Here is a 22,088-nt window from a genome sequence, read left to right on the forward strand (position 1 = left end):
AAATCTGTGTCCTTGGGCTGCTGATCCGCCCGCCAGTGGAAATAGTCGAGCATGTTCTTCGTTCAGGCCTAATATTATCTCACAATATGTGATATTTTATCTTGACTGCATGTGATAAGATATAGCTTGCTATGTAAAGAACTACAAAGTTCTAATAGATGTTGCAAAATAGAATGAATGGGATTTATAGGAATTTTAGCACAAGAGGCCATTGGACTCCTGACAATAATTCTGTCTTCCCCAATCTGTAATTTGGGGCATTAGAATCGTAAAGTATAGAAATATAGCAAAGGTACACAGAAAGATAAAAGCACATTTGTAACTGACACCATGAAACAACTCGATACAATGCCTTGGTGCCCTCTTGTGAGCTGCTTTGAGATTGCTGTGAACTCACATCCCAACAGCAGAATGGAGAGGCAAAGGGAGATTCAGGAAAAGAGGGACTTCGCAACACCTGAACCAAATCCACATCATGGTTCATTCATAAATAACCCAGGAAAAACAGAGAACTGCTACCAGATCCCTGGCCTGTTAGAAGGACAAGGTAGGTGGGTGCATGGAATTCTCAGTTTCTCCAGATAAGATCTGCACCCGAGCTGGTGGTTGGGATCAGGGGGAGGGTAGGGGGTAGGAGGTTGACCGACGGCGCGGTCGAAGAGGAGGGTCTTGAGATGGGTCTTGAAGGAGGCAAGTGAGGGGGTGAGGTTCATTCGTTGTCAAACCTACGTGTTGGAGGCAAGCAATTGAACAACAATGTACATTTATATAGTGCATTTGTACATTTGTATTGTACATTTGATGTTGGGAAGATGTTGTCTCAAAGCTCTTCACAGCTGACCTGGGGGGAAGATGACCCACATCACTATTGCAATTCTAGGTAATGAGGTGTGTTTTAAAGGTGGGGCGGGACTAAGAGGAATTCCAGGATGAAATGTATGGAAGAGGCTCCCAAGTGGAACCATCAGGTGTCGCTTCTTTGAAAAGCAAATTAGATAGATTTATTTTAGGAAATAATATCTCGGGATACAGGATATATTTTGCGACACGACACGTGAATGCAACTGCCAGGATGGTGGGAGGCGAACTCGATGAACCTTGGCCTTCTTTTGTCTAGCAAATTCTTATGAGTTTCAGAGAGCAGGATTTCAGAATGTAGAATTCAGCAACCAGTTTCCCTGAGATATTCCAATGGCCTCACATTGCAGAATTGGCTCTCTGATTTTGCATTTGCCGTTGATACCATGGGCCACATGAATGAACTGAATTCAAAACTGCAACTGCAACGGAAGGGGACCTTTGTGCACAATTTGTATTGCAGTGTCAAGTCATCAAGTCACTGTGGAGTCCTGTAGCTCAGTGGTTAGAGCACTCACTTTGCGTAAGTGGAGTAAGGAAACTTGCCCAAGGTTTTGCCCTGCCGGGAATTGAACTCCGGTCTCTTGCTTGCAAAGCGAGTGCTCTAACCACTGAGCTACAGGACTCCATGATGAAATTCAATAAATCAAAACATAGATCTGTGATGACTGATGACCACCTTGCAGCAGTTCTCCGCATTGCAACAACGGAGACGATGCCTGACTTCAATAGTCTGGCTAACGCACATCAGGCTTTCATTCTTCCCATTGAGTGAGCTTCTCACATTCTCATCAATTGTTTTTATTCAACTTAATTTTGATGAATGTCAATCATATACACTTGATTTTATGCATGTACAAGTGTAAGACTTGATTCTGAGCTATTATACAGCATTTGCATCTATATTAAGTATGTGGCCCGCGAAGCTTACCAAAACCCGGCCAGCCAAAATAATTCCCCACCTGTGTGTTAGACAATCCAATCACAGGATTAGAGTAGGCCCCTGAGCTGATAGGACTTTTTCCTTCCAGAAAACTGACCCTACCATCTTCCCATCGCACCGTCAATCTGAATTTATTCAAGCATGAAGGCATAACAATATTTCAGCAAAAGATATAATTAGAGTTAGCAGTGGTCATTAACAAATAGCTGCATGCATCTCCCGGGTCAGGTGTTAGAGATTCTGAGGGGCTTTTCCAAAGTTGAACTATATTGCTGTGCAAAAATGATTCAGATCACAGTTCTGATCAGAGGCCTTTGTTGGTACCTGTGACGATCAAACCATTCTACTGAATGACGAGTTTTGAATTCCTTGTCAATTTGAAATTTGGAATGGGGACAGACTAATGGCGCGCCTGTAACATTTCGTGTTAAATTGTGTAAAAATGGTATACCCACTTTGAAGAAGGGGAAAAACAAATGAAAGATTTTATGACATACGGTTCCCAATTCAGGACTACGGAGATTGACACAGGGCAGTACAAATGTCTAGAATTTAGGTAGCCTAGTGTTTCTGATTTAGAGGCCTTGAACATGCAGGTATTTATCAATGATCAACAATCAAGACACAAGATGCATTTTGTTTTACAAAAGCAACCGTCTACCTGTTACAAATGCTGCTAACAGTGTGATTGCAAATCCACCCAGTGGCTCAAAGGTACCAGAAGCACTTGTGGTGGTAATAGTGGTTGTGCTGACCATTGAGATTGTGTTTGCAGTTGTGGCCTTCATAGTGCTGTTGCCGTGGAGCAGTGTGGTTGAGGTGTTTGTCCCATTCATGGCGGGTTGGATTGTGGTTGAGGTGTTTGTCCCATTCATGGCGGGTTGGATTGTGGTTGAGGTGTTTGTCCCATTCATGGCGGGTTGGATTGTGGTTGAGGTGTTTGTCCCATTCATGGCGGGTTGGATTGTGGTTGAGGTGTTTGTCCCATTCATGGCGGGTTGGATTGCGGTTGAGGTGTTTGTCCCATGCATGGTGGGTTGGAATATGGGCACTTCAGGCACTGTGTGAAATCAAATACATTTATTAAGTAACATAGAGTTTAGAATATGTGCAATAATATTTATTGGAAATTAAGTTATATTGATTAAATCATCGAAGAGTAATAAACGTATGATATAATCTTCACAGCTGACATTTCCCCTACAATTTCCTTCCTTACTCCTCCTCAACTGAAGGTTTTATGACTTGCCTCTTCCTTTTCCTAGATGTCTCAGTATAACCCCCTCAACCTTAATTGTGGTGTTTTTATCAACTAGCTCAGACCGGAGTTAGTATTCCAACATTGAACCTTATGTTCTATGTTACTTATAGTGTTGCAATGGAGGAGGATATTGTCTGTCAGTCTATAATAAAACATTAATAGCTAAAATCAATTCTTACCTTTAAGAATTTGAGAAAGTTGCTGAAAAGATACGTTGCTTCGAACAGTTGCCCTGGAAAAAAGATCAGGAGGAAAATAAGCAAAACAATATTTGATTAACTCGGTTAGTTGGTAGCGCTCACTGGCTTAGTTCTAAATGGGAAGGTTGTAGGTTCAAATCCCATTTTGAGACTAGGAACCCAAAGTCGAGGCTGACATCCCAACGCAGTGCGGTGCATTGCCAGAGATGCCATTTTCAGACGAACGTTAGCAAAATCCTATCCACCTGATATTAAAGTTCCCATGGCATTATTACCACTTCAGCGATTACATTTAGCACACTGTTCACATCGCAAGCAATAATAATAATAATCCTTGCATTTGTTATAGCGCCTTATCACGTCTTCAAGACCTCTCAAAGCACTTCACAGGATACACTGTAAAGTGAATTGACTGCATGTTTTGTGCAAAACACAGCAGAAAAGTAGAGTTGGGTGTCATATGCGTACATGTGGAAATGTACCCCATGTCTGCAAATGACACCCCCAAGGGGGAGCATGTAATCAGAAAGAGGAGGGGCCAAGATGGATCCTTGGGGTACCCGCAGGTAACCGGGTGAGAACGGGAGGAGAAGCCGTTTGTGCAGATGTACTGCTGGCGGTTTGTGAGGTATGACTCGAACCAGGCGAGTGCGGTCCCACTGAGGTGGATGACGGACGAAAGGCGGTGGAGCAGGATGTAGTGATCGGCTGTGTCGAACGCGGCAGAGAAGTCCAGGAGGACAAGGAGTCAGAGGGAGCCCTGGTCACAGATAGAGCTGGTGTGGGTGCTTGTGGGTGTTTGTGGGTTCAAGCACTGTGTCAAGACACGATTTGTAATAATCCGTGCATTTGATATAGCACCTTATCACGTTGTCGAGATGTTAAGTACTTCATAAGAGTGGCGGTGTATTTGTAAGCGAAAGTAGCGTCCAATTTACACACAGCAATGACTTATAGTTATGAACTGAATGACCAATTTCTATCCGTGGTTATTGTCGGCCAGAGCATGAGAGAAATTCCCTTCCCTTTTTGAATAATACCACAGGATCTTTAACATCCACCACTAGGGACAGATAGGATGTTGGTTTAACATCTCATCTGAAGGAGGGCACCTCTGACAATGCAGCATTCTTAGCTGCTTAGGTTGATTAGACAACAACAACTTGCATTTATATAGCATCCGTCACACAGGGTACCATCCCAGAGCTGGACAATGTTACTGTGAAGAACTTTACAATGTGATACGGGCTACAAAATGATTAAAATCTACTTCAGATTTGAAAATCGTGACAACAAGGGCTCATTCATTTGAAAACTAATGGGACAAGTGATGAGTGACACAACGGAAGATTACCTGTGAAAACGATTTAATAAATATAAAGTATCATAAAATTTAAAATTTGAAATATAAAATTATTATCATGCTTCTTAAATAACAGACAGACAACCTGGCTTTAAGATTGAGCAGACTTATAAAAATATTAATAATAATAACTCACATGATATTGACAGGATCTGCCACGCTTTGAGGTGATAACCAGGTGTAACTGACTGATGAGTTTGAAAGTTGATCAATTTCTAAGCATTGTAGGGAAGAATTATTCCATTTCCCTGTGGCTTTATCTTGAACAGTAGCTGCCAGATACACGGAAACCGAACTGTTGTTGATTTTAACGCTAACTGGGAAACAACAGAACATCATCATTAACCACTGTCTGCAATGTGAAGACAAGTTAATATAACAACAACTTGCAATTCTATAGCGCCCATCACGAGGTCTAGTGTTCTGGAGCACTTGACAGTGAAGGAGTCTGACCCCGAGCCAGGGAGAGAGAGAGGGGGGATTTACTGAATTCTCTCCCAATATTGACACGAAAGGTAAATATCCAGATTTTTTTTGCGGGAATAATTTTTTTTTCAATGGTCTTTAATTGTGTCGGACATTGTGACTGAGCCCAAACCTGTACTCGCCAATAATTACACACATGCAAGCTCTACCAGCAGAGATCAGCAGAGAGAAATTTCTGACCCATTTGCCCCACCTTAGCTTGAAGACAAGAAGCCCAATGGTAAGATCTCTCTGCTGCCTTGGATGAGGCGAGTACAGATCTGTGACCTTCTTGTCTGTTTTGGAAGGTGCTATAATAATGATGAAAATCCTTGCATTTGATACAGCGCCTTATCGTGTCTTTGCAAAGTGGCAAAGTGCTTCACAGAATACACTGTAAAGTGAACGGACGACATGTTTTGTGAGCGAAGCATCAAATGTACAGATAAGTATCATAGGACAGCGTGACTTTTGAAAAAAAATTGCAAAAACCGATTGTTTAGAAAGCTTTTGGAGGGAATTTAAAAAAAATGTGGGGTGGGTTTTGTTTGCAGCAACCTTAGAATAAGAAATTCACAGGTGAACACCAAATCTAACTTTACCCCCACAACATTTATATAAGCTGGAGAAACTTCACTCTCTTGTGGTAATGCGAGGCACAGCAAATATCAATACAAACTAATGCTACTTTAATGCTAAATTCTGATTAAATTAATTAAGCTATTATTTAAGCAAATTTAAATGATTATTGTGAGAAATAGAGGTGACCAGCCAGGCTTTAAGTCCGATGAGGAATAAAGTCAGGTTTATGAGTGATAATGATAGACATATAAATCCTGCTATGTTTATCAGTTTATAGGAACCTGTTTCAAAAGTTTACAGTGTATCCTGTGAAGAGTTTGAGATGTCTCCACAATGTGATAAGGCGCTATATCAAATGCAAGGATTATTATTATTATAAGCTTTATGCACAAGCACTCTGGATTTTATAATTTTTCTAGAGTACTTTCATTCTCGTTACAACAGGAGAGAAAGAACCGGCAGTAAAACTAGATGTAGGTAGTATCGACTTTTTTTTCTTTAGATGGGAACCTGACCTGCCTTTCGTTTTCATTCAGTAATGTTTCAAAACGAATTTGAGGAAAGCGATGAGAGAATCGGGGAATGGAAACCTGTTCCCATTTCCGCTCGCCCTTACAGTGCTGAGTGAACCAGTTGTAGCGTTGAAGGTATCTTTCCCCCAGAAAACAATTGAAGACAAACATCTTTTATCTGATTTTTTTTTTGATGCCTATTGCATAGAATTTGTTAAACTTTTCAGAGTTTCAACAGAACAAAGGGTAGAGGGTTCAGGGCATATGCCTAATATTAACTCCGATTTGGTGAATGGAGCTACGAGACAACAGGACATTTCTATGCATTTGTTTAAACTCACTGTCTGCTTTGGAAACTGTTAAGCATGGTGGTGGGTTTCTTTGTTAAGACAGCAAGCTGATCAAAATAAAATGTCTATTAAAATGTCCAATCAAATGGCAGTTGCTACTCAGTCACATTAAGCGTTTTGAGACATCGCGAAGATGTGATAAGTCACCATATCAAGTGCAAGGATTATTAAATACAAGGATTATTACACTAAATTTTAAACTGCATCAATAGTCTAATTATCAGAGTTACCAGTTTTTTTTTTACATCGAAAGCATACATATTAGCAGTCTCTATGAGTTAGAAAAGACTGGATTTTGTGAATTTGGTCAATTACTTACCATTGTAAGTCGTATTTGCTTGGAGGGTGTTTGGAGAAATCTCAAGATTAAATAATGTGTTGTCAACATCCAATGAAGCAGAAGAATTAGGTGGGCAAGGGGGTAATATTTCTGCATCACACAGGCAAAGAAGTGTGATGGTCAAAAAGAACTTCATTCTCTCTCCTGCAACTTCCTCTAGACAGTTAGTGAAGTTTGTTGGGTGTCTTCTGGTTAACTTCCTTGTTGCGGAGCTTTTAAATACTTTTTCAGCTTTTGCCCGAGGCCAATGAAACCAAAAGAATTTGAGTTTATGATTGGGTTGTGTCACTATTTATAAGTGATTATTACCCCCGGAAGAGCAATTCGCCCATCGACTAACAACTGGGTTCCTACTGATTGCTCGGATTCTTCCCACTCGTCTCCTGTTAACTCTGCAAGCCAAAGCTAATGGTTATGTTGGTCCTAGGCGGACAAGCAGCGGTAAGCTGTTACTATAAAGTGCTCTGAGACGCCATCCGGCGTGGAGGGCGCTATATAAATCCAAGTTGTTGTTGTTGTAGTCCATCCAGAACTCTACCACTCTGGTGTCCTCTCCAACACCAGGTTCCACAAACCTTTCACCACCACCCTCAGTTGGCTCCACTGGCTCCCCATTTACCAGAGGATTGAGCTCAAGATCCTCGTCCTCATTTTTCAAACCCCTCCATGGTCTTGCCCCACCTTCCCTCTGCGACCTTCTAAATTCCTGTCACCCTCTGCTCAGCAGGCACTGACCGGCTTCACATCCCCCGCCCTGCCCGCCCGATTGTCGGGGTTTGGGCTTTCAGCCTATCTGCCCCCATGCTCCAGAACTCAATCCCTCCATCAAGCTCCATCTCAAGACCTTCTTCTTTGGTCATGTTCCCTCTCTCACCCTCCATCCTCTTGGTCTGCAATGCTCCCAAATCCAATCTCCAGCTCAGGTGCAAATCTTTGACTGTCTAACATCTTGGGATATCCTCCATAAAGGCGTTATTTAAATGCAATTTATTTTTGTTTAAATTTGATTGTTACTTGAAAGCACACTCTGGGCTCTTGGCTCTTGCCAACTTGCGCCTAATACCCTCCGAGATAATATTACATTATATTACATGACATACATGGAGTGGAGTCCTGTAGCTCAGTGGTTAGAGAGAACTGCTGCAAGGTGGTCATCAGTCATCACAGGTCTATGTTTTGATTTATTGAATTTCATCATGGAGTCCTGTAGCTCAGTGGTTAGAGCACTCGCTTTGCAAGTGAGAGACCTGAGTTCAATTCCAGGCAGAGGGCGAAACCTTGGGCAAGTTTCCTTACTCCACACAGAGCCTAATAATAATCCCTCCAAAACCAAAAAACAATAATAAATTGGTCATTTTCAATCCACGACTGTTTGTGGGACATTGCTGTGCGCAATTGGCTGCCGCGTTTCGCCCACAAATATACAGTCAATTCACTTTACAGTGTGTTCTGTGAAGCGCTTTGGGACATCCTCCCGACGTGAAAAGCGCTATATCAAATGCGAGGATTATTAGGATCATACATGGGCTCCGTGCTGAACTCAAGCAAGGCAGCAGATGCTTTTTGACTGAAGAAGTAAAAAAAATCAGGCTGGTTTCCTGCTTCTGATTTTTATTCAGAGACCCCTGCCTCAAGATTTGTAATAATAATCCTTACCTTTGATATAGCATCTCAATCGTGTTCTTGAGATGTCTTAAAGTGCTTTACAAGATTTACTGTAAAGATTTGTGACTGCATTTTGTTTAGGTGAATGTGGCAGACAATTTGCATGAAGCAAAGTTACATAAACAGCCATGAAGAGAACAATTTTTTTTCTGGAGGAGTTTTGGTCAGGTCATAAAGAGAAACTCCTCTGTCTTTTCGAAGAGTGCCAGAAGATAAGAAACTGTCTGGACTTTAATTTTTGCTTTTCATTTTCATGACAAAGACTGTGAAGAGTTTTGTGTATGCACAGTATTTACGTGTAAGTTTTTAAGGGAAGGATGGTTGGATGTAGGGACTCCAGAGTATGCATTGGGGTACTGCTGGAGGTTAACCAACTAAAACCACATAGCTTGCCATTAGTAGCACTGTCCGTCTGTCTATTTATTAGCACTTCTACCTCATTTGTCATTTTGTTTGTTCCACTCTGTGCATTCACATAGCATACCTTAAATTCTTGAAGTTTTACGTAGTTATTCCTGAATTGAATGTAATAATAATAATGAGAATGTTTGCATTTCATAGAGCGCTTTTCATGTGTCAGTGGATTAACCAGTTTGATTCGCAGATACACCCAGATGAGTAAATACATTTTATTTAATTTAGCGATAATTATATATAATGAATCACCTTTTAAAGAATGCAACGTGAGCTACACATCCGTGCTCCAACTCACTCTTTGACTCAACTTTCCCCAATTCTGAAACATTGCCCATCTCTGCCAATACATACTAAACATGGCATATGTGTCAGTAAGCAGAAAACATTACGAATGACTGTGAAAAAGGAAATCCAGCAATGGCTAAAACTAAAGTTCCGAATCAAGTTATTCCACATTTCAGTAGGGATTAGTCTTGTTTCAAGAAGTTTGCTATTGGCAAAAAAAACAAAACAAGTTGCACAGGAAGAGCTGTGAAAAATCCGTATCTGTGCACAAAAGATTGATTGCACCATTTGTAAAAAATCGTAATGTTGGGTGTGTCCTAGAAATATAACAATACATTCTGTGGGTTCTCTACGTCAATCTGTAGAAATGGGAGAGGAGAGGAGGGGTGAGGAATGATGAGTCTTAGTTTTATTCACATCAGCGGCATTAACAGAAACAATAACTTAGGAACATCATGCGCTAATATTCCCAGAACAATAAAAAGAACCTACACAATATGAATTTACCTTCATGCCTTTCAAGTCCAGAGGACTAATGTATGAATGATGGTTTTGGCAATCCAAAGAGTGAGGTAGTGGCAGAGACGGGCAATGTTTTGGAGTTGGGGAATGTTGAGTCAAAGAGTGAGGTAGAGCATGGATGTGGAGCTTAAAGGACAGTTGGGAATGTACATCTATGCGGGTTGATGCTGACAGCACCTACAAACTGAACAGTCACCCCGAATTGGAATAAATTTCTCTGAAGAGCTTTGAGGTGTTCTCCTGTTGTGGAATAATAATAATAATAATCCTTGCATTTGATATAGCGCTTTTCACGTCGGGAGGACGTCCCAAAGCGCTTCACAGAATATACTGTAAAGTGAATTGACTGTATATTTGTGGGCGAACGCGGCAGCCAATTGCGCACAGCAATGTCCCACAAACAGTCGTAGATTGAAAATGACCAATTTATTATTGTTTTGGGTTTTTTGGAGGGATTATTATTAGGCGTGTGGAGTAAGGAAACTTGCCCAAGGTTTCGCCCTGCCTGGAATTGAACTCAGGTGTCTTGCTTGCAAAGCAAGTGCTCTAACCACTGAGCTACAGGACTCAGGCACAATATCAAATGTAGGGATTATTAGTATTATTACTAAATATCTCTGTTGATTCTGCTTTTACAGCTGTTTGTGAGGGTGGTAAGAATTCATAGATTCATAGATGGTACAGCTTTTGGTCAGGCTATTTGATCCATCCAGTCTGGCTAGTGTTTATGAGTGCCAATCCTTAATCCTTTCTCTAGCCCGTATTTCGGCTTTTCCCTATATCCCTCAACGTTATTCTCTCTTAACCATATGCCCAGTCTTTTTTTGAATGTGCACATGGTCGTTGCCTGACAACTGACGGAGGAAGAAAATTCCACACTCCTGTTAGATTATAGAAGTTGTAGTCTAATAATAATGAGACATTAAACAAATGTAGAATGGAGAAAGTACTGACAGTCACGGGATAGGACACATCTGGTTTTCTCTGTTTCTGAAAGAATAACAAGACAGCTTTGGTAAAGGGCAGAGGGTCACCTCTTATCAGTGAATAACAACAAACCCACAGAGGGAAGGGTTCAAGGTACCGGTCGAAACAGGCTCTCGACTTAGCAATAAGGCGCTAGATTCTGACAGGGCGGCTTGCCAAGTGACAAAAGGCAACCCTCAAGAATAGCAAATAATGAGCAAGTTGTTTAAACTAGAGGACTTTGGCATCATCCCGGGATACTGATAAGAAATAACCAGTCACTTAAAAGGAATATACTAATGATCGCACATAACCAAATAACAAGTACCAGATTACAGCCCTAAATTGATCAATCTCCTAATTTAGACAGGACAAAGGGAATAATAATAATAATAATCCTTGCATTTGATATAGCGCTTTTCACGTCGGGAGGAAGTCCCAAAGCGCTTCACAGTGTAAATTCAATTCACTGACTGTATATTTGTGGGCGAACGCGGCAGCCAATTGCGCACAGCAATGTCCCACAAACAGTCGTAGATTGAAAATGACTAATTTAATTATTGCTTTTGGTTTTTGAGGGATTAATATTAGGCTCTGTGTGGAGTAAGGAAACTTGCTCAAGGTTTCGCCCTCTGCCTGGAATTGAACTCAGGTCTCTCACTTGCAAAGCGAGTGCTCTAACCACTGAGCGACAGGACTCCGAAGATGCACCAAGCCAAATGATTCATTAACCTGAGTATGTGACTGTATCAGAAGTGGGTAGACGGGCCCTAGGAAGAACACTTGGAGAAAGGTATAACTATAGCACTCGAGGTGAGAACAATTAGAAGAACAGGAAGGCTCCAGAGAGAGAGGAGAGACCAGTGTGGAGAGGTCCTTTTAAGAATCACAAGGAAGGTGTTCCGTGACGTTGTGTGACTGTCTTCAAAGACTGGTAGTATAATTTGTTAGACATTTGTAGTAACTGGTTAATGCATGTTGTGCTCGCTCTGTTCATAATAAATCTTGCTACACCATATTTGGATTGTCGAGTCATAATTCGAACTATTGGGATCGGACATCCCAACAAATTCATGTTTAGAGAACAAGAGCAGGTAAAAGTCCTGTGCGTTCCACTAGAAAATAACAGACAAGACCGGATTCGGACTTCGGCTGTGAAAGTCTCATTCCGCGGTAGTATTGTTTTATGTTATAGTATGCTAAATCCTCGATAAAGCTTGACTTAGCAGATTTTACCTAAAAGGAATGCTGGGTATCTATTAATTTTTAACACTCGTACTATACTCTGTGTGAAAAAGTGTTTTGTGATCTCGGTTCTCGACTCCCAGTTCTAATTTTAAGTTAGACCTTAACTTCCTCCACTTGATCTACTTAGTATATTTGTGCGTTCGCCCACAAATATACAGTCAATTCACTTTACAGTGTGTTCTGTGAAGCACTTTGGGACGTCCTCCCGACGTGAAAAGCGCTATATCAAATGCAAGGATTATTATTATTATTATTATTTGTTCCCCTGAACCAGATCCAGCAAAGCTTCACTAGTAGAATCCATGACACATTAGCTAAAAAAAATCCTGCAAACATTTCAAGAACCCCGAACCCTTTCCCCCCAATAACACCCTTTCTATCCCAGTAGATATAGGTGTGATTGAAGTCTCCCATTATATAATTCTAATTTCCTCACTGTTTTCGTTCCTGCACCTATCCTTTGTGCACTGTTTCTCTACCCTCACTCACCAAAATGACTCCCTCTCCTTTGTTTAACCCTCCCAATCCCTCCTGGATATATTACACCAACATTCTACCTCTTTGCAGCCTGCAATGCAGAAATGCCTTCTAACCTCAGTATCCGACCACCTTGGATTTGATTTTAAGAGTACAACCCCTTGTAACGCAAGGGAAGAATGGTTTGTTCCCCCTCATGTGTATTGTGTCTCCTGATTGTTGTAGCTACTGTCTTCCGTGACTCTGAACACTGCAATACACAATGTTGAAAATCATTAACCTTTATCAGAAATGCTGTTTGTTGCCCATTAATGATCAGTCCATTCGAGACCGAAATATACCAGTGATGAATTGTCACAGCAATAGAAGCAAAAGTTTAAAGATTTTTGTTTGTTGGGAATGAATCGGTGCAAAGATGATTGTTGTGAACGAGTGGAATGAGTAATCTTGATGAAATATTTGATTGCGGATATATTTCGCGGCCAACACATTCTCTAATTCTTATGAATCCCTGAAAATTCGATGATCTATTTAAGAATCACGACCTCTTCGGCTTGCCGGCTGATCACGCACTTCTAAGATGATCAATAACATACTGACTCTTGCTAAGGCAAAGTTATTTTTTTTCTCTCTCATTTGCAACTAAAGCTTGTGAGAACTCATTGGCCTGCAGTAGCACGGCTGATTTCTGCAATGGACTAAAACCAGCCGTGTGTCTGACACGTGAGGACGCCCATCACCATGCTTAAGAGTATCCAAACCAGATTGAGAGGCTCACATGAGTGTGCCACCTAGGATCATAGAAATGTACAACACAGGAGGAGGTCATTGGGCCCATCAAGTCTGCACAAGCTCTCGGAGCAAGCTGTCTCCGTAGGCTGCAGATCATCCAGAACTCTGCAGCCCGTGACCTCTCCCACACCAGCCTCCGTGACCCTATCACTCCTGTCCTTGTCTGACTGCACTGGCTTCCCATCACATAGAGGATACTGTTTAAGGTCCTGGTTCTCACCTGCAAAACCCCCCATGGCCTTGCTCCCCCCTACCTCTGCGACCTCCTAACCCCCCTACCATCCTGCTTCACGCCTCGCTCACCCCACTATTGGTGGGCGGACCTTCTGTCACTCTGCCCCAACCCTCTGGAACTTCATCCCGCAGTCCCTCCACCTCGACTCCTCCTTCAAGACCCATCTCAAGACCCTCCTTTTCGACCATGTTTTTGTGTGTTTTTGACCCTCCTTCCCCCACTGCACTCCAATCCCGACCCCCAGCTCAGGTCCAAAACTCTATCTGTCTAGCGCTTTGGGACGTCCTCTCAACATGAAAGGCGCTATACAAATGTGATTTTGTTGTTGTTATTATAAGCATAATTGTTATTATGATGATTATTATTAACATCTCATCCAAAGGACAGCTCTCCCGGTATCGAACCACAGCACAGACGAACAAGGCCATAAGAATACAACAGAATCCTTGGGTTTACGTCTATAGGAAAGGCATATAAAAATAACAAAGTGTGACTGTAACGTAAGGGTGTGCCTGCATTTGTACAATAAACCACTTAGTAAACATGGCATCTACAGAATAAATCAATGCCGTGTGCTGAATCAATACTGAATGGAAACATTACAGTTATTTACATTATTTGATGGAAGATGTCAGTCCAAAAGTCACGCGCTATTTACAGTTGACATTGCACAGAGTCACTCAACAACACTTGAGTGATTCTTGCAACGTCAACTATAAACAGTGCGTGACTTTTGGACGTCTGGCTGTCCATGTAACTGATGACTGCAATGCCTTACAAGGAACTCGTTCAATCAGGAAGCTTTAATGAAATCATAAACCACAAGAGAATGAAGTCAAGCCAGTTTATGAACATCAGCAGTGTATTAAATCACTGCCTCAGATTAATTGCAAGCTATTCTTTATAATGTAGTATAAAATGAATGTTCATTCCAGTTATATGTCAGGTCCTCTGAGCACAGTAGAAATGGGATGATAAAGGTGACGGAGCAATAAAGATGATAGTTACTTAGCACTTGAAGATATGGGATTCTACTTGTCTGATACTGTAGTGTCATCTGGTCTTGTTCCAGCAGCAGATTACTTGGCAATAAACACATTAGATATTATACGTCTGTAATCTAATGAGATCAGACAGCCTCATAAACTTCAAGAGCTAAGTTTAGGCATTTACCCTCACCTTAATTATAGGCTTTCATTAGCAACTCACATTCCATTGCCAGCTGTGACTTGAAGTTCTTGAGGGAGAGGCCACCTTCGTCACTCCCTCTCATGGGCTGAAACTGTCTTTTGCTCCATAAACAACCCAAAGGTACTGTTCTCCATCATCCATCGTCTCTTCTGTGCCTCCCCCACCAGGCTACCTCCATCCTCACTTCAAATGCCAAGTGTGCGAAGAGGTCCTAGACTTCTTTGCGTCAAAGATTGAAAATAGCTGCTTTTTTTTGCATCCTTGTTGCTGTTGTTGCTGCTGCTGCTGCTGTTGTTGTTGTAGTAAGCCTTCATCGACTCACTGATGTCTCTTATTTAATCACGTTTGGACTTTAAATCTTTAACTCAAATTTGAACCAATTCTATTTTGTTTCTGTAGGAATTCCAGCGCCTCAGATCAGTGGCCTACAAAATACAGTCACTCCACTTTACCATATGGTTTACAGTAACTTCTGTGCATCAGTGGAGTCCCGTAGCTCAGTGGTTAGAGAGCTTGCCTTGCAAGCGAGAGGACCTGGGCTTGATTCCCAGGCAGGGAAAAACGTTGGGCAAGTTTCCATACTCCACACGTTCCCCTAGTTTGTTGCGTTGACCTGGAAAATACAGTGAAAGCCTGCGAAGTGCTTTGAGACCTCCTCCCAACATCTTTGGCCCCAAATCAAGTATTATTATGGGTGGAGTCAGTCCCCGGTATCTAAAAGCTTATTTACGGCTTTTCTCCATTTACCCTCTTTATCCTTCAAAGTGTATCATGAGTGTAAAGTCAACACAACAGTTTTATGTTTACAGGGTGATCACAAAAGTTGTGATATCCACCCTATTGTATTGGTATCGCCCACAGATACAGTCACTTTACAGCATAGTCTGTGAAGCGCTTTGAGACGTCTAGAAGACGTGAAAAGCTCTATATCAAATGCAAGGATTATTATTATTATCACGACTTTTTGGTCGCCTCGTATATAACGCCATTCACATCAGGACGTTTCAAAGCGCTTCACCCAGTCTGAGCTGATCTGAAGATTTAGTGAGGAGGAGCTCTGTGTGTCTTTGATAGACGGGATTTTATATATTCAGGATGCAACTTGCATTCCCAACCGTAGTGCCATTGGAGTGACTGACCTTTAACTCTCCTGCAATTAAAGTCTGGCTGAAAGGCTTTCATTACGTCTTGCATAATAGATGTTAACTGTGGAAGATGTTCACTGTTCATTTCCACTTCAGGGAACACAAAGGTTTCTAATGCACTTTCAGCAACACTTGACCAGCAACGACTTTGTTTTTTTTTACACACATACAAATGGACGCATTTGTGATAACTGAGTCTTTAGAGTCAAATATTTCCGTCCCCCCCCCCATCAGCCCTCCCCTCCCCCCCCCCCCCCCCCCCGCCCCCCTCACATCTTTACAAAGAATCCTTCACTGTAAATGTCTCTTGGATGAAGTGTTTGTTCTCTGGCGATAGATGCATTTTTGATGATTACTCCCGTTTGAATATTTCTGTAAGCGTGCACTTACACAAATGGCCCAACCATTTTCCAAACAGGTATCCTCTGCACAGCTTTCAGCTGTAAATTCCTGTTTTGGTGCAATAAATGAAATCGTTGGCCATAGATAGATGCAATCAGCAAGCTGCAGCAAATGGTATCATTGAGGCATTCAAGGGAAAAATGATACGTTTGGAGTAGCCTGAGTAAATCTAACAGGCTAGATATTGAATAATAATCCTTGGGTTCAATGCTCACAGCACTGCACAAGCTTTGACCCACAAACAGTCAGGTGAACGACCAATTTTATCTGGCAATATCAGGCTCGGACATAAGGAGAAACTCCTTTTTCCTCTTTCAAATAGTGCCATGGGATCCTTTAAACCCTGAAAAGGAAACAGGACCAACAACAACAAAAACAAATTACGTTTGTGTCGTGCCTTGCACATCAAGAGGACGTCCCAAGGCTCTGGACAGTCAGAGAACCGCACCTGAGCTGGTGGTTGGGATCAGGAGGGATGGAGGGCAGAGGTAGGAGGGTGACCGAAGGCACTAGTTGAAGAGGAAGGTCTTGAGATGGCTCTTGAAGGAGGCAAAGGAGAGGGCGAGACGGATGGACTGCGGGATGGAGTTTGCTTTGCTGGATTGAGGCCCTTTTTATCTAAGACCCTTAAAGGAAAGAGAGAGAGGTTTTATCTTTCCATTCTGGAGTTATCAACCAGTTCCTGTGGGTAATAGGATTCTACCCCACAGGAACATTTTACTGATGTCAATTAGGTTAATTGAAAAAAGAGAATTTTCTATCTTCCTCTCCCTTATAAAACTACAAAAAAATTAGCTTTCTGAAAATTAGAGCATTTAATTGTTCTGCTATTAGAGATTAGTGCATTAATAAATTATTATTATATCTAATTTATAGATTATATATATATATCTTAGCTGTTTTATCTTGTACTAAACGGTGGAACCAGAGAACACAGTGCGATTGATAAAGTCAAAACAAATCTGTGGAAACACTACTTCAGTTAGGCGAGTAGAAACTTATGGAACAAGCTCCCCAGAGAGATGGTGGAGGCAGAAACTATTGTTGGTTTCAAGAACAAATTAGATAGATTTCTACTAGAAAATAATATCTCGGGGTACAATATATAGTTTGTGTCACGACGTGCGACTGCCAGGATGGTGGAAGGAGAACTAGATAGACCTTGGTCTTCTTTCGCTCAGCAAATTCTTATGTTCATATCAGATTACTGAAGTTCACTTCTATGCTCTACAGGTTGAGATTCCTTTGACCTAACTTTCGGGCAATCAATAATCAAATAAATTCCAAATTTTCAGTTTTCATCACTGTGATTTATTGAACAAATTCCATCTCTTGCAGTGGGAGTGAAAAATGCATAACCAATTCAACAATATAATAATAATTATCCTTGGATGTGATATAGCTCCTTATCACGTTTTCGAGATATCTCCAAAGACTCCACGGATTACACTGTGAAGTGTAGTGACTGTATATTTTGTGGGTGTAACGCGGCAGATAATTGTGCGTAGCAGTGTCCCAAACTGTCACGGATTGAGTGACTACATTTTTTTTAAGGGATAATTGCCCTGTGAAAGTGATCCATCAATCAAGACTAACAACCAAGTTCCTACTTATTGCTAGGTAAACAGAGACGTAATATAACAAGTAAGGAAACTTGTCCAAGGTTTTGCCCTGCCGGGAATCGAATCCAGTCCTCTCACTTGCACTTTTCACCCAAGTTCCTCAGCGAGGAAGAAGCTTGTTGAAATTCATGGGACTAAAACATGAATATTCCATTTTGGTGCCTAGAATTGGACACAATAATCCATTTCTACGTCAACCATCACACACATAACACAATACACGTTACATTCTTTAAAAGGTGATTCGTTATATATAATTATCGCTGAGTTAAATAAAATGTATTTACTCATCTGGGTGTGTCTGCGAATCAAACTGGTTAATCCACTGACACATGAAAAGTTCAGCACGGAGCCCATGTATGATCCTAATAATCCTCGCATTTGATATGATATATCATAATAATCGCACAGCCAATTGCGCACAGCAATGTCCCACAAACAGTCGTAGATTGAAAATGACCAATTTATTATTGGTTTTGGTTTTGGAGGATTATTATTAGGTGTGTGGAGTAAGGAAACCTGTCCAATGTTTTGCCCTGCCGGGAATCGAATCCAGGTCCTCTCACTTGCACTTTTCACCCAAGTTCCTCAGCGAGGAAGAAGCTTGTTGAAATTCACGGGACTAAAACATAAATATTCCATTGCGTTGTAGAGTTTGGATTGGAACAGCTTGAACAGAATTGTTCAGGGGTGATTTTTCAAATGCGGGTAAAGTGACTAACCTCAGCAACAGGAGCTTGCGTAAGTAAATAGTCATTCTATTTGTCCTTCTAGAAATTCACGGGTGATTCTGGTGAGTCATTGCTGGGTGTCACTAACCTGAATACTCTTTGTGAGCCTTGTCTTTCCCACATCTTCCGTCTTTGGGCCACAAAATACACAGTCACTACATTTTACGGTGTATCCTGTGAAGCATGTTGAGACGTCTCGAAGATGTGATGAGGCGCTATAGCAAATGCAAGGATTATTATTATTATTCTAATGCTTATTATTGTGTACCTACCTGGTTTCCCTGCTCTTGGCTTGGCTTATTAACAGTAGATTTCATTTTAAAAAATCACTTATTGGGATAGTGGGTTTTCACACTGTAACAAAAACACACGTCAGCACCTGAACCTCCTAAAGAGAACCCCAACATTTGTCACATTGTCTTTGGCCTTTTAAGATCCGGACAAAGTCCTTTTTACGCCCCTGTTACTTGCAATCGCTTCCCTCGTTTCCCACATCAGTACCTTTCTTCCTCTGCCAAACGCAGGCTCTCCTGTCCAAATTGGGTGGTCCATTCCGCATAGAGAATTGACCACTGTCTCTGCAAAGTAAAGCGATTAACTGTCAGGGCTTTACTTTCATCTTCCCCTGTTCCGGGCACGTGTCCGTGATCCCTTGCTCTGTGTGTTTCCCTTTCCCTGTGTGTTTCGCTCACCGCTTTTGCCACAGGGCCGGTGTTCGTTAGTTTGAGAACGCAGAGAGCTGCGGCAGAGAGAGAGAGAGAGAGAGGAAGGGCTGGGGTAAAGCCAAAGAAACATTACGTAACGTCGATAGACCGTAGAACAGCACGTTAAGTAATTCTCGCAACAGGAACATTGCTGACAAAATAGTGGTTAAAGAACCAACGAGGGCTTTCCAGTGGCGTCGCTCTAAACAGTCACTAAAGTTGTTCTAACTTGTAGTTATCTTGTAACCATGGCAATTCTGTTTGAGCAGCACAGCGATCGAATCTGGATGCTCAGTATATTGAGGATCTTTTAAACAACTTGCGTTTCACACAGCACCTTTCACAGAGGATGAACATCTCCAAGCGCTTCACGCAGACAATGGCGCGATCAGCAAGCGATTTGTACGCATCAATGTTCGCAAAGCGATTTACAAAAAAACAATCTGGCCGTCACCTTGATCTCCCGCAGAACACACCGTCACTACACCTTTACAGTAAATCCTGTGAAGCGCTTTGAGACGTCTCGAAGACGTGATTAGGCGCTGTACCAAATGCGAGGATTATTAATAATATTATTATTGGATTCAATCAAAATCCAACCTGGGCAGACAGTGTGGTCTGCCAGAGAACCAGGTGAGGGCAGTCTCTCACAGCATCTTTCCTCTGCGTCCTAATCATGACGAGAACCTGCTGCTCGTCATAGAGCGCACAATGCAGCCTCTCATCATGTGTGTCAACAGGCAAAATGGAGAGTTGGTAAATTGCACCTCATTTGTTAAGACACGCGTGAATGCACTTGCCTGCGCGACCCTCGCGTTTGTCACAAATGTTCCCACCGCTCAACTCAAAATGAATCTTTTCAAGAGAGAGGACAGGAGTCACTAGCTGCTCGGCGTTGAGAATGGGAGACAAAATGCAGGAAGTGGAGTGAGACATCGCTGACAGTGATGAATTCATCAGCCAATTCTCGTTTTTTTTTTTCTTTATCCATTTTGTTAACTTGCGGATGAAACGCCGCTCCTGAAATCCCAGTCGAGTAGAGAATACAAACGCTGGTCTGGCTTCAACAGTAGCGGAGACAAATTGCCTCTCCTCCAGCCTCCTGGTCTATATTAATCCTATGACTATATTTTGTGGGCAAAACACGGCAGCCAATTGCGCACAGCAGTGACCCATAAACAGTCGTGGATTGAGTGACCGAATTATTATTATTTATAATTATCACATCAAACTCTTCTCCCCTTCTCTCGCCATAGACTCCCAAGGACCCATCAGGCTCTGGTAAGGATCATTCATTTCTATCACAGAAGGTTGGTCTCATTTTTGTTCAACCACGATATATTTTAAAGCCTGTCAGGATTGGTCTCGATGTTATACACATATATACATATATAAATTTCGGCTTTAAAAGGTTAACATGCGTGACTGTATGCCTCGTCTGCTCCCTCATCTCCTTCAAGACCCATCTTAGAAGCCGCCTCTTTGACCGCTGAGAGCAGAATTGAAGCCAATTCCAGCTAATCCATCCACGTTGTCTGCTCAGACACTGTGTGACGCTGAGCAGTGCCTGCGTCAGCCCCACATGAAAACAATACGAACAGCGTGTTGACTTCACAATTATGCCTGAAGGAGTTGCGTTCGATAGAATTGGGCAATTATACGGTGGGGTTGGAGGAAAAAAAGGATATTTTACTGTAAAAGTTTTTTTGGGGCTGTAAAAAAAAACTTCTTTTTACCACAATCTCTAAGAAACTTTTAATAAGATTTCAACCTTTTTCAGGATTAGTTTCTCTAATTAAATAGCTCCAATGGCAGATTTCTCCAGTTAGCTCATGTTTGGGTCCAGAAGCGACATTTTAGACGTTCACAAAAAATAATTTTGCCGATTGCTTATCGTGTTGATTAATTTTATCGCACAATATCACCTTCAGACCTACGGACCTGTTATGCCATTCTATAAGATCATGACTGATCTGTACCTCAAGTCCAATTAGCCCCACCCCCACTTGCCCCATATCCCTTGATAACCTGACCTTACAAATATCTATCCACCTCAACGACAACAAGATTACATTTGTATAGTGCCGTTCACATTGAGAGGACGTCCCAAGGAGCTGGACAGAGTACAGCATTTCAGACCCGAGCTGGGGTTGGGGGGTAAGGGAGGGGTGGCCGATGGCATGGTCGAAGAGAAGGTTCTTGAGGTGGGACTTGAAGGAGGCTAAGGAGGGGGCGAGGCGGGGGTGACCGGGGCATGGAATTCCAGAGGTTGGGGGCAGAGTGGCTGAAGGCTCTCCCTTAAAGCAAGTAAATAAATAAATTAAGTAAAGTAAATAAATAAATAAAGTAAAGTAAAGTAAGGTAACCTCCAGCCTTTTGGGGGAGGGAGAGAGTTCCAGATTTGCACTACCCTTTGGGTTAAAGACTACCTCCTAATTTCACTCCTAAATAATAATTCTTGCATTTGATATAGCGCTTTTCATGTCTTCGAAACATCTCAAAGCGCTTCACAGAATATACTGTAAAGTGAATTGACTGTACATTTATGGGCAAAACGTGGCAGCCAATTGCGTACTACAGTATCTTACCAACAGTCACTTTGGATTGAAGTGACCAATTTATTATTATTTATTTTTTCTTGAGGGATTATTATCAAGCGTGCTGAGTAAGGAAACTTGTCCAAGGTTTCGTCTTGGTCTGGCGTGAAGGCTGCTATATAAATGCAAGTTGTTGTTGTTGTTGCGGTTCTTGTTGAGCCCACAAACTTCTGACTCCGAGGCAATAGTGTTTACAGTTTGCCAGGCTGGCATCT

The 22,088-nt window shown here is 41.8% G+C and overlaps 1 protein-coding gene across 1 annotated transcript; it reads right to left on the minus strand.

Annotated features, from left to right (window-relative positions):
* Positions 1 to 1,643: 1,643 nt before the first annotated feature.
* On the minus strand, positions 1,644 to 7,059 carry LOC103180308. Its single transcript, XM_007896087.2, has 4 exons — positions 6,854 to 7,059; positions 4,762 to 4,942; positions 3,242 to 3,294; positions 1,644 to 2,861 (listed from the first exon to the last, which is right to left on the minus strand). The coding sequence occupies exons 1-4, from the start codon at positions 7,008 to 7,010 to the stop codon at positions 2,443 to 2,445; spliced, it is 810 nt and encodes a 269-aa protein (XP_007894278.1). The 5' UTR covers positions 7,011 to 7,059; the 3' UTR covers positions 1,644 to 2,442.
* Positions 7,060 to 22,088: the final 15,029 nt, after the last annotated feature.

This window comes from Callorhinchus milii, unplaced genomic scaffold, assembly GCF_018977255.1.
Source record: "Callorhinchus milii isolate IMCB2004 unplaced genomic scaffold, IMCB_Cmil_1.0 Scaffold25, whole genome shotgun sequence".
NCBI classification, from domain to species: Eukaryota; Metazoa; Chordata; class Chondrichthyes; order Chimaeriformes; family Callorhinchidae; genus Callorhinchus; species Callorhinchus milii.